A 14,885-nucleotide genomic window follows, 5' to 3' on the forward strand; every position below is an offset into this window, starting at 1 on the left:
TTGGGGCAAACCAAGCCTAATCTGTCGGTGATCAGTCTTGGAAAACGGTAAAGCGCCAAAAACGGCCGATCGCCTTTGCAGACTGCGTGCTGCTGCATAGACGCCTAACGCCTAACTACGCCAACATGTGAGGATGGCAATAGTGGGATGGGTCCCCAATGAGATTTGGGGAATGCTGCCACGACTCACCACATGGCATGCATATAAGGTTGGAGTAAGTTAGGCGACACCAATATGTCATTTGAAAGGTCTGACACAATGGTGAGGGGAAAGATGGGATGAGGAGTAAGTGGACGTTTAGACGAGGTTGTACTGCTCATTTCTGCCGTGTTCTTCATTGGGCGCAGTCCTGCTTAGTGCATATTCGCCTTCAAAGCCGACTCGCTGCTCCGTGCGCCACGGATGAAAGCTGTCCAGGGTGACCCTGCCGGATGGCACTAAATGGCACGTTTCTGACGACGCGAGGACGATCATGGTATCGGCACCTCCAACGTCTTCCCGCGTGCGCTTGGTGGTGGCAGCGGGTTCCGGGTAGCGTTCCATGCCCTTTTCAACAAACCGGTACAGCGCTTTTCGTGAGGCCTGAGGAAACAGCTTGTGTTCACGTAAGAGCTTGAGAGACGTTACTCCTGTAACAAATTGTCCCATGCTCTAGTGTATCGCGAACCTGGAGGGGTTACATCTGAAGCCGTCGGGAAATACAACCAAGTAGAAGACCACAGGCATCAAAGCTGCATGTAGGGCCTTGCATTTTGACACCCCCAAAATAAACTAACTACCTTGGCCTATGTATCCATTACTCCGTACAAGCTTGTGTACTTTGAGAACCCACCTCAAAGCCCAAAGATGGTGTCTTCATTCGAATTCCCGACTTTTCCGCACCTCACTCTACCGCTCCCTCCTCCCCCACCGCGGAACTCCCATACGAAGTCAATCGCAAAAATAGCTCCCGTGAATGCTTAAGCGAAGACCTATTGAAACCTAACTCGGTTCGTTTTTGACATGCCAAGGCTAGCGCGCGCGCCCTCAAGACCAGAAATTCTCCTTCTATTATCCCTAGAGGCTGCCCGGGCTATTACATGGGCTGTGATAGGTTGTAGCGGCCCCCGCAGGTATACCGTATTGCAACATCGCAGTTCGCACCGTATCGACTTTTTCATACTCTGCCCTAAAGCCCCTTGAGCATGGCAACACAACAAAGTACCCTACCCAACCCACTTCCAAGGGTCAATTCTGCGCATGGGTTGAAGGGAAATGCTGGGTGAGCCGTTTGATTTGACAGGCGAGAGAGCTGGCGATGTCGGGGAATTATTCGGAACCCTGCCGACTTATGATCCTCACAAGCCACCCGGGCTGTCAAGATGCGCAAGGCCCTTGCAATGATTGACAGGGTCGTCGATAATGTTTTGAGACTTCAGTCCCTGTTTCAAGGATGCTTTCCCAGGGGGGGTCGATTATGGCAGCTTCTCTTTGTAGGGAGAGGGCGTTTCAATATGGCTCACCGCTACTGGCCCATGAAACGTCCGATCGTTGTTCCCCAGTCACGGTCGTGCGGATCTGGTGATCGCGAGTAACATCTTACTGCTGCCAGTCGCGGAACATGACCACTGCGCCGCTGAGTGAGCCCAGGTCACTGCACCATGCATGTCTCTCATGTGGTGATGCTGCAAGCCCAGCGCGATGGAACGCCGGTCAAAGGCGCCGCGGCCAACCACGCCATTCTCCGCCATTGATTGTCCTACTTGCAATTGGTCTATCATATGTTACTGGAAGGGCTTTCAAATATGCAACACGGGTTTACTAGCAGCCCGCGGGGTCCGTGGGACTCCTCGAGAATATTCCAAGGCGAGTAACACTGGCTGCAAACAGTTTGCGGCAAATCTCGGCTCCGATATGAGCCACATTACACTGTATCCAGTTGACTATGGTAGTTCCTCAAGGACCTGTGCCGCCTTACCATGGTTGTTACTGTGCGTTCTTTGCAAAAACCAGGGTTTGCTTCACCTGGGGCATTCCCAAGTAAACAGGCTTGGCATAGCGCCTGGAAGTTGGATTGGTTCAGCACTGCCTTGCTGAGCTCTTCAGCGGGACACCGAAGAACCAGCTAGCTCTTTCTCCCTTCCCGGCGCCTTGGAAGACAATAAATTGGAAATAGCTAAGGAATTCCTTGGCTGCCACGTATGGCGTGAGCGTTTAGTCCAATGGGTGATGTGCATAAGACGTTCCATGGTTACAGTAGCTTCGCTCCCGTATATTCAGGCTGCCAAGCGACCCTTAGCCCCCTCAAGATTTTTCCTTTCTGTGATTCCATATATGGTCTCCTGAACTTCCAGCAGAAGGTAGCAAGTCTCGCGCGAATCAAATTCGTGGGCCAAAGAGCTGTTGGCCGGAGGGTTTCATGGAGAAAAGAAACACCCGAGTTAGGGGCAATCTTAGAAGTTTCTCCGACTACTACTGAGGAGCCACAGAGCAATGGTTGATGTTACCATGTGCAGCTCAGGAGCGGCAGTGTCCACTTTCCACAGACTGATCATCTCAGGAAAATTAAAGATGGATATTTTAAGATCATAATGAGTGGCAGAAATTCAGCAGGCAAAAGAATTGTACATTGATTATGACGTTACGGCTACAGTAAGTGTGGAATGGTTCAACTGTCTTGTTTAAGCAACACTGGGACAGTTGTGGCCAAATTTGATAATATGCACAGGGCCTCGAATAATGCGGGGGATGTGCTCGAGGATATGTTTGCATCCCAGTTCATAGGAGGCTATAATTGGCGATTGAATATGTTCAAAGTGGAACGAGGCCATATTTTGTATGCGGTTGTATAGTGCAGTGATGCTTGTAAATCTAATGCTATCCCATATGTTTAACGTGATCTATCCTTGAAAGAGTCGCAAACCCATCCTACCCTGCTTTTTAAACCCCCAACTGGGCTCAGCCGCTGACACTGAGAACCTGAGAAAAACCTCCTGGTGTTGACTGCCATCCACCTTGACAGTCTAAACAAAAATGGAACAAAGGAAACAAGGGAAGAGGATCTGAAATGATTGCTCTGAATCGGAATGTCCGGTGTGGGGTATCATAAGCCAAATGCTAATTCGCGCAAGAAAGGAGACCAGAAAAGAGATGCGACAACTTCCGCTGTGGCAAAGCGCTACCCAAACCTCTCCCAGTCGCGGCGTTGAGTTCCACAATAATGAACAGTCTTGCATACATGGAGAAAATGCACTTTGAGAATTTTCCTTCTGGATAGAAAGTGAATGGCGATCTGATCGAATGCGCCCAAAGGATGCAGGCAATATTGACAATATGTATGATTAGAAGGCGGTACGGCGAAACAATTGAGTTTGACAAATAAGAAGGCTCGTGTAAAGCTCTTTGCTGCAGTTTTCGAATCCGACGAATAGGAGGGCAAGCAGGTGGCTTGGAGCATGCTCAACAAAGATGGACGACGGGGACATGTTAAGCCCCCGGATTAGCTTTAGGAAAACCTACGCTGTCAACAGCGATCAGGTGGCTTGGTACAAACTGGCCCTGCATTGAGTCGGAGGGCATATCGCCTGTCACGGGAGTGCTAATTCCATTGGCTCGTAGCGTTCCGTGATCATACGACCCATTTGCCTGCGTCACGTACCCACCTGGATACTGTGACGCTGCATGGGTATAGACTTGCTCGATGGGGGACCCCGTACTTGATACTGGGGTATGGATAGATTGCGAATGTGCTTGAGGAGAGGTGTTGACGTGTGTTGCTCCCGAATTGAGAGCTTGGTTCAACGCTGGAAGCTGTTGGTCGCCTTGAAAGTAGGAAACATGGGAATGTGACGGGGTATGTTGCAGAGATGGGGATGCGTCTGCTGTCGTGTTTCCGTATGCATATGGGTTCCCAGGCGAATGGTGGCCGGATGGAGAGGCAAACATGTCACCTTGATATGGTGCAACCTGAGTGTCGAGCCGCGTAGATCCACCGCGTGGAAGTCCCATACCAATGCCAGCACTGAACTCGCGCGGGTAGCTCGGTGCGTAAAGAGCTTGCTGGGACTGAGGAGCAGTCATGAACGAAGCATGATGAGCTGGCGTTGACGTCAGCCCTGGGTATGTTGAGTATGGCATCGCGGTAGATATGCTAGGCCGCATCTGGTAGGCATTGTTGGCTCCAGAAGCGGTGCGTTGTCTCTTCCCATCTTGTACATCGCCATATTGCTGTTGGGTGTCGAAGTAGGACCTGTCCGGGCTGGCCACCGAACCGCGATGAGGCTCCATCTCTGCATGGTCATGGACGTTCCGGCCTCGTTTTGTTCCGATTTTTTCCGCGAGATTGTTATTCTGCTTCTTTGTCGTCAACTGCCGGGAGTCTTTGCGCAGTCTAACTCTGACCCCCTGGTCGGCAAACATTCTGGTCAAAGGCGTTGACTCGGCCATGCCGGGGAAAGTTCGCGCGCTGTGTACTGTAAACGGTTCGGATACGGTTTCGCAGATTGTGACCCATTCTCCTGAGATTCCCGCATCTTCCTCCAGGTTCATCAGGACGAATCTAATGACGTATTGGCCCTCTGCTTTCACAGTCAGGTCGGGGAAAACGAAGGCAGCAACATCCAAGTTCTTCATGTCTTTCAGACGGTGTAGAGACGAGGCAGTAGTTCCCATAAGGTGTGATCCGACCTTCTTCCTTTCCTCGGCCGAAATTGCGGTACTCGAAGCTGGCTCGAGGTAGGCATAGACTAGGAGGTATGGACCTAAGACGTGTGTCAGCCATGATTTATACAATCGATTTTCAAAAAGCGCCGCGTAGGTAACTCACTTTGCAAATGCATCGTATGGTCAGGACGATCCAGTACATCAAGCTGTACAAACGGCGGAGGGTCAAGAGGTTTTCTATCTGCAGTCACGTCAGCCGTGTTTGCCCATATGCAGGGGGTTTGACAGCTTACCTTTTTCCTTGCCAATGCCAACCCTGCCATGTTTGGGGTTTTGTATCACTCGGAGAATGTATCCATCGTAGCGTGACCTGTGATCGACATTAGCATGAACGAGTTCCGGGAGGGCATCGATCTCCTCGACCAACCTCATGGGAACTGCTTGTGGTGCTTGAATATGGTCCTGGCGCGAATATGTGTTTTGTTGCTGCATTGGGCCCCAGGAGCCCTGATGCAAAGGGTAGTTCATTGTGAGGCCTCCACAACGATCTATCGAGTGAAAGCTGACCGGTAGGCTTGGATTGAATTTGGCGTATATTGGTTCGCTCTGTCAACGCCGTGTGTCAGTCGACTGTGCGCCTGTGGATAGAACGAGCCGGGTCAAGACGGGGACACCGAGAACTTATATCTCTTGGTGCAACCAGAATACGAGAAAGCTCAGTATTACGGAACGACAGAAAGGTACTTACGCCGAACGTATGATTGGATGACTCAGCTGCGACAAGTGAAGTTCCGCAGATGTATCTTCACACAGACTGTGGCCGGCGATTTTTGTGGAGATACGTAGTTCCTTGCTATTCCCAAAGTATATCTCATCAGTCTGGCGGAGATGTGGTCTGATCGAAGTTGTCAAGAGGCTGTTACGAAGCTTGTCGACATGCGACACGGGCCAAGTGGAGAGGCTGTCGAACTTTCCTCCCGAGAAGTTGCAAGCGATTGGAACGAGGAGAGGGAGGAGGCTGAAGTCTGACAGCTACGAGAGCAGATTAACTTTGGAAGGCGCTTGGGACGACTTCTGCGCACTTTTGTACGTTCGTGCCACCTTGCTGGCCCTCCGCTGCTTGAACACTAATAGGCTCGGAGATGCTCTGTTCGCCTTCGCCTACGGCTGTGAGTCGAGAAACGCTGTCGAGGTGATTTGTTTGCTGCTTGCTTGTTCTTCGAGACGTTGTGATTTCTGTGCTGACAGTTCTGTGCTGACCACGAACAATATCATCAAAGGAAGTTACAGTCTTCAGGGAGCGGCTACTGATGATCGCAAAGAGCTCTTTCGTGTCGTCACGTTCGACGTCGACAAAGTACGAGAAGGTAGAAATCGTAAGGGTTGGTGGAGAGTCGCCAGCCGTAGCGCTCGCGACTATAATCGCCTTTTCCTGACGTGCCGCACAGGTCGATTTTTAGTTCAACAGACTTGCTGTCTGCTTTCGTTGGTCTGGATAAAGTCTTGCGCTTTGGTGTTTCCGACAAAACGATTGTGTGAGCTGTGGCTGTCTCCAAACCGGCGGGCGTAGGCTGGGAGTAGATCCTTTGGGCAAGCTTCTCTGAACCCCACAAATCTGCCGCCTTTTTCGAAAAGCGAGCGGGCTTTATAACGAGTGCGGCGCTTCAATGAATGTAACCGAAGAATCCAGTATGCTGCGAAGGCGTGTCCTCAAGAGCTATGGAGTGTTGTGGGTAGGTGTAAGGGTACAGGGTGCTTTCGACCGTAGAAGGGTTGGTAGAAACTGCGGAGTAGCCAGAGCAGAGACCAGATCCAGGTTATGGCAATCGTGGATCAGGTAACAGACAAGACAAATAGTAGTGACGGGCCGCCGTGACTCGAGGGGTGAGCGATGCTGGAGGGGTGGACTTAGATGGAAACGCAAGGACGGAGGCTTCCGGGGTTACAACGCTCGATTAGCCTTGTCAGTCCCTGACACAGAGCGCGCAGTATTTCTTGAGGTTTATGCCGTGGGCGTATCCGTAGGTTCAACGGCTTTTCGTCCTGGGAAATGTATGGGAGTGGTCCAACTCGTCTGATGGTCCAGGTATGTGTGGGGTCTGCAGTTGGGATGAGGTTTGACTGGCTCGACCAGGGTAGAGATCCGTGGTGACAGCTCGTGACAAAGACAACGCTTCTTTGGTTCTCGCCAACCCTCATCCAGCTTTTGTGCCAAATACTGACAAGCCTTTCTCCTGCAGCTGTCCAGATTTGATGAAGCAAATCTTGGATCGCCCCGCAAACGGCAACGGCTTGATCAGTGAAGCGCTCGAATACCAAGATGTGTCGTCCCCTGATACTCGATAGATCTCTGGTTAGCGGTGACGGGTCTTCTAAGATCTTTGAAAGTACGGCTCAAAAGCCTCTGGTGCTCCTGGTGGTCGTGGTGGTGGTCGTGGTGGCGCCCGTTATATTCGATAGCGTCAAAGCTATGACGAATGCTAAAGTAGCTTCCGTGCTCTACAACGGCGCCTGTGTGGGTAGGTGTAATCTGGTTCAGAGAAAGGCGATCATCCACACTCTGCGGCGCTGTCTTCGTTATTCGAGATCGCTTCAGGAGGATCTTGTGTGGGTGAACCCAGAACTTGGTTGATGGAAGTCCTGGCCGACCAGGCGAGAACTTCTAGCGTTGTTCGACCAGGTTTTTGTAGAGACAAATAGACTTTGAATTATGGGATTGATGTGACAATGCCGTGCGCTTGCTGCGATCAGGAGGTTTCAGAAGATCTTCTGAGGACCCGCCTCCGGAAAGTAGTAGGTTGGTGGTACAAATAGACTAGCTCTTGGACGTCAGACCACCTTCCAAGGCGGCAATATGATGTTGATCAGAGCTCAAGGATGACGAATCTTGGCGATCAGCACACGGGAAGAAAATAGCTCTCAGCAATGGCGAGCAGGCGTGTTCGTTATCTCGACTCTCGATTGTGTGGAAGGTACAGGGCCTCTCTTACAGAGTGTACTGGATGAATATCGCAAGAACAAGAAGATGACGATGATAGAATAGAGTTCTTCAGGATCTACCGGCCGAAAGAGTACTTGAGCCAGGATAGCAAGGCCCCAGTCCATGTACAATATCGAGTACAGTGTGGATGTGACGTTCAGTGACAGATGATCCTCGACCTGAGAACCAACGGGTTGTGGGCGCCCGCTGGGCCGCCTGCCCACTGTATACAAGCAAGCAAGTGGGCAATCAAAGTAGTGGACGGGGGATAAGCACGCGTCACAGTACCTGCAGTCAGCTAGTTTGTGTCCGGCAGCAGTACACAGCGATGATGTACTTGGTCAAGGCCTGCCAGACCGTTCTACTATGGTACATCACCAAGATCAGGGGCCCCTGCTAGAGTCGTCTACTGCGGTCTGGACAAGGTCTGCCCGATTCGCCTGTCCGTGCGTAGGGGTGGGCTACGCCAGGGGATTCATGCTGGCATTCCCGTAGTGCCCAAGTTATTCTGGCGTCGAACGTTCTTGTCGCCCGTTTCCCCCGGATGTCAAAGTTGACGTTCCTCGCATCCCTGCATGGCAATGCGGCATGACGGGACGGGAGCGGAGGACGTGTGAGGGCCTTGCTGCATTGAGCTCAGGACGAAGCCGACCGACCGGCAGACAGGGGATCGCAGCTCTCTTTCCGAGTCGTATCCATCAATTCCACCGACGAGGCCAAATTTCCAACATGGAGCGAAAGGCGCAAACGCCCATGATCAACCTATCCTGCCCGTGCTGTGCTTCACACTGTCAAAGCCCGCAACAGCCAGAAGCTATCAACGTTGAGGGCCCACAATCGTTTTCGGCCGGCCAATCTTTGCGAGCCCAAAGGCGGCCCCGGCTCTCGCAAGCTCGCTACGGGAGGGTCGATGATACCCAGCAATTACCTAGGCCAGGTATCAGGTACGGCGCATCCAAGCCACGGATGGTGGCCGTGACAAGTTCCCTCGACGTCTGCTAGGTATTTGGAAATCCCGTGAGCCATTATACTAGTGACTGGTAGATTGCGGAGTTGTCTTTTCAATCTTAGCATCCTGGGACTGCCGTGCCTCCGTTCGCATCGCTTGCTGCCAAGCGGGATTTCTTCACGCGCCTGGGCGTCCCGGCGCTTGGGGCCCACGACAGGAGCATTGGAAACTGACAAATTGCTCGGGTGACTTACACGATCCTCGAGCAGGATTTGGTCGTCTCTGCGCTCTGCCCCGACCCCAAACCTGTCACACAGAGGGCTGAATCAAGTTCGGCATGCCATCCGAGCTGGAGCCGTGTTTCAGAAGCTTCTATGGGCCCATGTCGAAGATTTGCGTCGGGGGGGACATCAAACAACGAAGGCTTGACATGGGCGCAGCTCTCCTAAGCCCGGCAACAGGCGGCCAGCGTTCCCACTTCATGCCCGCGAAACTGCGACACAGTGCTGTTTGGAGCGCTGGGGCAGGGGAATTCTGGCAGAAGTCGATGACAAGGTTGGCGGCTGGGCCCAGCGGTGCAGGTCGACCGCCTGTCTTGGATCATTGATGTGCGTGACAAGCCAGGGAATGCATGCTCGCTTAGGGGAGTGCCAGAGTGCCCCCCTGGCCAGGCTGGCCCTGAACCGTTGATGCCCTGGATGGTCCCCATCTGCGCTCTGCAGGTGTCCCCGCCCACCACTGCCAGCCCAGGCCCCCCCCTGGACCTTCAGCATCTGTGTCCAGGTCTAGCGGAGGACAAAGAGGGGCTGGAACAGGAAGTTGACAAATTCTACTGCTGCGTCGTTCGTCGGGCTTGTGAAGAAGCATTTGCGGAATACTATGGTAGGCTTTCTTGCTCAGATGGCGGCGGGAGTTCTGCGGCCTTACATGGTTGATGCCCGTTGCCCAAGCGCACGGCCTTTCAGCCTCAAGAGCTACCTCCTCCTTCAGTGTATTCCGCCGATTTCTGCCCATACCTGCATCTGCGCCGACACTCCTTGGGACTCCCCGTACATGACACTGCGGTCATTTAGGTACGTCATGTGCCTGGCCACATCACCACAGGCACATTTGTACGCAACAAGCAACGTGAATTTCGTTTGTAGGGCTCCGCGTCTGCAAGTAAGAACTTGAGACACCAGCACCACAGGGCATGTGGTAGGGCTCCCCCCGCTCTAGTGCTGTGACCTTTGATCGTGTTCTCCCTGTGAGAAGCCGGTTCTGGAACGATCCCACCAGCTGCGACCATAGACCGGCGCGCGTTCGTGATCGCTCACAAACCTAATCTTGTCAGCGACGTTCACCCCAGATCTTGGTTGAGGGATGGCGGTTGCGTGAGGTGACACCCGCTGCTGACCCAGAGATCCTACACAGGTTCGTCTGGTGTGCTGCTAGCCTGACGTGATAGGCGTGCGTGCCGTACCAACCATTGAACTTGAGTGCATCGATCAGACGAACAATGCACTTTGCACGCGGAGCTGAGGCGCCACAGTCACTACAGCTATTCCGGAGGTCTGGAGCTGCCCTGACATCGGAAATCTGCCGCTCCAACGCCCACGTGCCAGGCTCCTGACGAACTCTAAACTGGCCCAAGTCGGTGTAAGTGAGGCAAGGCCACTATTTGCAAGTCGACGTTGGAACACACCACCAAGTACTAGATGCGCTTCTCTTTCACTGCCGCGCCGGGCCACAGGGTTGAGAAATACAAGTCTGCGATTATCTTGCTGTCGGCTGCTTCTATTGCACATTATCTGCGCCAGCTGGGTATAATGATCGTGCAACCCTGCGGCTACAGTACCTACCCGACACGCGACCACCACCACCAGCTCGTCTCACCAAGGCAGCACCGTGGACATCGGGCACCACTGGCACAAACGGAAAATGAACAAGCCCCAGACCGCGTTTCTCTCGTGTTACATCGGTCTCACCACTTGACCCGCTCCTAGACGCATTTGATCTCTATAATACCACGAACCACGCAGCTCCAAGTATGTAATGTCTTGCGCGCTCGATATCGTTGCGGATACCTCGTCGAAGAACATCCCACTTCTCCGCAAGGTCCAGTGTCCCTTGCGATTTGCACCACGCGAACCAGGGCATAAACAAGGCCGAACATTGATGCCAGGCCGTGCATGCAGCATCCTGCAGGACCAGGGCTCTTCGGAACCATCCAGCGGAACATTTGAGCGGGTGGAGCCCTGAACGCTGGGTCCCGTATGATCTACGCCACCCTGTCGTTCAATCTCTGATTTCACAAGGATTTGATCGCCCTCTTCTCATTTAACGGGTCCTCTGGCCTTCGCTTAAAACAAAGTAACTTACGTCCGGCCCTGTGCTCACGGTTCCCCGCTAGCAAATGATCTGCCGTTGAGGATGGCATGCTTCCAGAGTCCTGACAGCCAGATGAGAACAACGTTCCCAGGGTAGCACTCCGTAGCTCTCACGAACTACCCATCTCCAACTACAAGCTGCCAAGGGTTAGTGAATTGGCATCTTTTCACAAGCCAATACTGTGCTAGCGGTGTCCCTTTCTTCCAGAGCTCCTTGGATGCAGGTGCTCTGGGCCGGTTTATTTCTCACCTGTTAACTGACATACATCACGACTCTCCAGACGTCACGTCACGACACGTACAAACAGGCAATCCATGTGGTGTCTCATTTCCCGTCTCAGTCTCGGTTGTGGTGAAGGCATGCTGGTCGGTGCTGACAGATTGACCTTACCAAGGATTTCGAACCAAACAGGCGACGTTACTCGACCTCTTCATTGTCACACTACTGAAGATATGAGCTGTGTCAATGATGATGGACTCCAATGGTGCATCGTAATATGACGGAGATTGGCGCCCAGAGTACGCCGCAGCCCTTCTCATTCATGCTCCACGGGTATTATAATCTTCTGGTGGCGAACCGGGGGTCATTACCATGGTATTTGTGGCAAGGCTCTCCGTCCAATCCATCAAGCCACACTTGCTGACTTGGTGCCAGGGTTCCAAAATCTCCGATTGAACAGTGCTATGCATGAACGACTTCGCATAACGGTGCACATGATGCAACTCGGTTCAATGCACTAATCGACAACCCCATTCAACTGTCAAATGATACGTCCCCGGGCATCGAGTACCGGCGTTAATTCTCCGAAGGATCAACTGGCAGCCGGCACTGTCACCTCCCGCCCAAAGATCAGACGTAGGTCGATCGGCTAGAGTTGGTCACACAAGCCTTTCGAATAATATGCGATGAATTGACCATGATTGGGCTCTTGATGCACAGGGCTGACGCTCGTAGTGGTCACAGGTCACTGACGGCGCGGTCAGGCCTCGTTGGCCCAACCTTCAAGCCAGAAATCACAGTCCCAATGCCCTCTTGTAAGTGCCAAGGTAGCTCGTAGTGTCACCAAACCTTGTCTCAATGATAAAACCGCTCTAGGCTGTCAGTGCCGAGGACCGTATTGTGGTCAAAGAGCACATGTTTTAAGCAAAAACGTTATTCAACTTGAAAACCAAGATCGCCACGTGTTTAATGCCGGTTCGCGACTAGAAAGAATCATAAGTTGAAGATCTTGTGCAGAAATGGACACATCGTCACCTTCTTGGCGCACGTTCTTCGTCTGTCTTCGCACGTTTTCGCATGCAGCATGGTCTGGACGGCAATGCGTCTCTCTAAAATGCCTGAGCGTACAGCATGGCAATGCGCCAGGACTAATTTGACACCTCCACCGAGCTGCTCATTCGGCAGCAAGGTCCGTGAGTCTCCCATATAGGTCAAGGCTCTCTCCCGAACAAGGTCACAGGTGTTGTTTACATGATCGCATCTCAAATTCTGGACAACGCTACCGCTCAGCAGAATGGAGTACATAGAGCGGCAGAGTGTACCCCAGCCGGGTTTCATGAGCCCGCAACATTTCTGCTGAAGCCCTGTTCTCGCCTCCATGATGTAACCTACACAGGGTAGCCAGGTAATGGCAATGCAATCTCGCTCTCAAAGTCGCGGCCAAGCAGCTTAGAAGCTGGAATATTGTCTCTACCCGGGGTGCGATTCGTGATGCATCGTGGCCGAATCGTGCTCCAGGGAGGCTTCAGTTCGTCCGGAGTAACAACCGAATCGGCATGTCTCCACAAGGCCCGGGATCGACCGCTGAAACCCGGGATTCCCACCGGCATAAATCGGATGACAACCATTCAGCGGCATCGTGCATCAGGCTGTTGACTCTTTTATGGCTTTTCTGGTAGTGTGTCAAGTCACACGATCCCTCTTGGCAGATGCCAGGGTTTCATGCTTCTCCGAGTTTTTGGGAATCCATCTTTCAAGAATGTTTCGTTTCGTCTGTAGTTACTGTCTTTGACACCTCCGTCTGGCCATCCCCCCGCAATGCACGCGACTGAGCCCTCCACATACCTAGGCATTCACTCAGCGTGTCACAGAATTCAGTCACTCATCACTGCAAGATTTGTCGTCCCGTGATCGGCCATGTATTTACGTTTTTCTCGCTGCGCTGGATTCAAGTTACTGCCGTGCAGCCCGGTGCTTTTCATCGCCGGTATGTCATTTATCGAGCACAGGATTGGTCTGCTTCGGTAGCACACAAGGTAAGGGATCGCATAGTCTAGAATCTTCTGGGCTTGGCTCGGATCATTCTTGCACCATACCGACCCTCTCTGTATGTTCGAACTGCCACACCCTGGAGGTGTCATGTTTCAGTCCTTCTGGTGGCAGGCACACAGTACCAAGACGTAGATCTCTTATTCACCCGGAATTGGGCCTTATCCATCTGAGACGCGGCTCGGTCTAAGCGAATCGAAATGACTCCCCGCTGGTCATAATCGCCCCCAATCAAACCCCACGAACGCCTTCCGACCAGTTCATTCCATCCATATGTGTAATGCTAACGGTAAGATTACGCGATTTCAAACCAAGCTAGCTGAGATCCTACGGACTCTTTCCTTCACAATGTGCACTCCTCTTGAATTCCAAGAACACTGCTCCAGCTAAGTACCTATACCCTCGTACAGATCCTGTGTTCTACCTGAGTGCGGCTGGTGAGATACCGCACAGTGAAGCTGTCGCGGCACAGTGGTGCGACGGGTGAGTGACTGCACGCCATACACCTTTCATGCATCGCTGGGCCAGCCCGTGTGAGACGGCAATGGAGCTGTTGAAAAGTATCCACCCCCGGGAACGCCGGAAAGCCTCCTCGGCCAGTTTTCCTGACCGGTTTCACGTTGGTTGACGGCTGGTGCCCATCCCTCCCGGTGCCATGGGAAGACCGTTTGGTCATATTAGGGGCCAGAAAACAATGACAGCCTGGAACGAGGCACCAAAGTCAAGCGTACATCATTGATGCCGTCTGATGTCAAAGGACTCTGCTGAATCCAATATCATTAGATGAAGAATGGGGATGCATAGTTTACTGATGGTGGTCTCAGGGAGATATTGGCAACGCAATGACTGCATATGCCGTTGGAAAGGGCTCAGCCACTCTGAATACAACCATTCTTATGGCGCAATGACGCAGCCACATTCATTTCTCTGGAATTGAAATCCGTTGAAGTGAGGGCATATCGTACCGCCAATTACATTTCCTGGTACAGGTCAGACTTTATTGGACTGGTCCCGTCCACTTGGTCTCTGAACACTGCGGACCAAACATTTGGCTCCCAGGTTGACAGGTGTCGATCGTCCACTACGTTGCGGTCGCTAAAGCGTCCTCTATGCTGAGAAATGTCAATTGAGATGGCAAAGATGCATAAAAAGGCCTCTCGGGTCGTGTGAGGGCCACGCCTTGGTCAAATAGCTGTTCTCCGGTGCTCCTAGATGGGCAACACATCAGGGATCATGGATCACGGATGCTGTATAAACTGTGTGAAGCCTCGCTAAGGGGTTTTCCAGATGTTGCTGAGACATCTGAAATCCCTGGGGACGCCATTCTCGAATCATTTCCTAATTGCCTTTTGTGCATTACTTAGACTTAGATCGGTATCTGAGAAAGCTTTTTGTGGAAATATATTACCTGCTTTGTGAAGTCACGAAGACTCTTCATTAAAAATGTGCCTTGAGGGACAACAAAACTTTGAATCGTGTGCGTGCGCAAGCTCATCCGCACAATGGTCATGTGGGTTGGCGGACCATTGTGTGTCCAGGATATCGGAAGCCAGAGCGGAAACCAGCGTGCTCTCTGCATGAGGGGAAATTCACCAATGATCCCAATTCAGGAATCCGGGCCATCGTGGAGTTGGCGGTTAGACGCCTGGTTCTGGTTTCCTAAGTCGTACCATGGAG

The 14,885-nt window shown here is 52.4% G+C and overlaps 2 protein-coding genes across 2 annotated transcripts; both read right to left on the reverse strand.

Moving 5' to 3' along the window:
- Window positions 1–297: 297 nt before the first annotated feature.
- On the reverse strand, window positions 298–648 carry JN550_007329 (uncharacterized protein; the record flags this gene model as incomplete). The annotated part of the gene is made up of 1 exon (XM_049319167.1): window positions 298–648. The coding sequence occupies one exon, from the start codon at window positions 646–648 to the stop codon at window positions 298–300; it is 351 nt and encodes a 116-aa protein (XP_049170611.1).
- A 2,817-nt stretch (window positions 649–3,465) lies between these two features.
- JN550_007330 (uncharacterized protein) lies at window positions 3,466–5,169 on the reverse strand (the record flags this gene model as incomplete). The annotated part of the gene is made up of 4 exons (XM_049319168.1): window positions 3,466–4,739; window positions 4,805–4,882; window positions 4,935–5,011; window positions 5,069–5,169. The coding sequence occupies 4 exons, from the start codon at window positions 5,167–5,169 to the stop codon at window positions 3,466–3,468; spliced, it is 1,530 nt and encodes a 509-aa protein (XP_049170612.1).
- Between the last annotated feature and the right edge of the window lie 9,716 nt (window positions 5,170–14,885).

The sequence above is a fragment of the Neoarthrinium moseri genome (assembly GCF_022829205.1).
Source record: "Neoarthrinium moseri strain CBS 164.80 chromosome Unknown scaffold28_Wmoseri_CBS_16480, whole genome shotgun sequence".
NCBI lineage: Eukaryota > Fungi > Ascomycota > Sordariomycetes > Amphisphaeriales > Apiosporaceae > Neoarthrinium > Neoarthrinium moseri.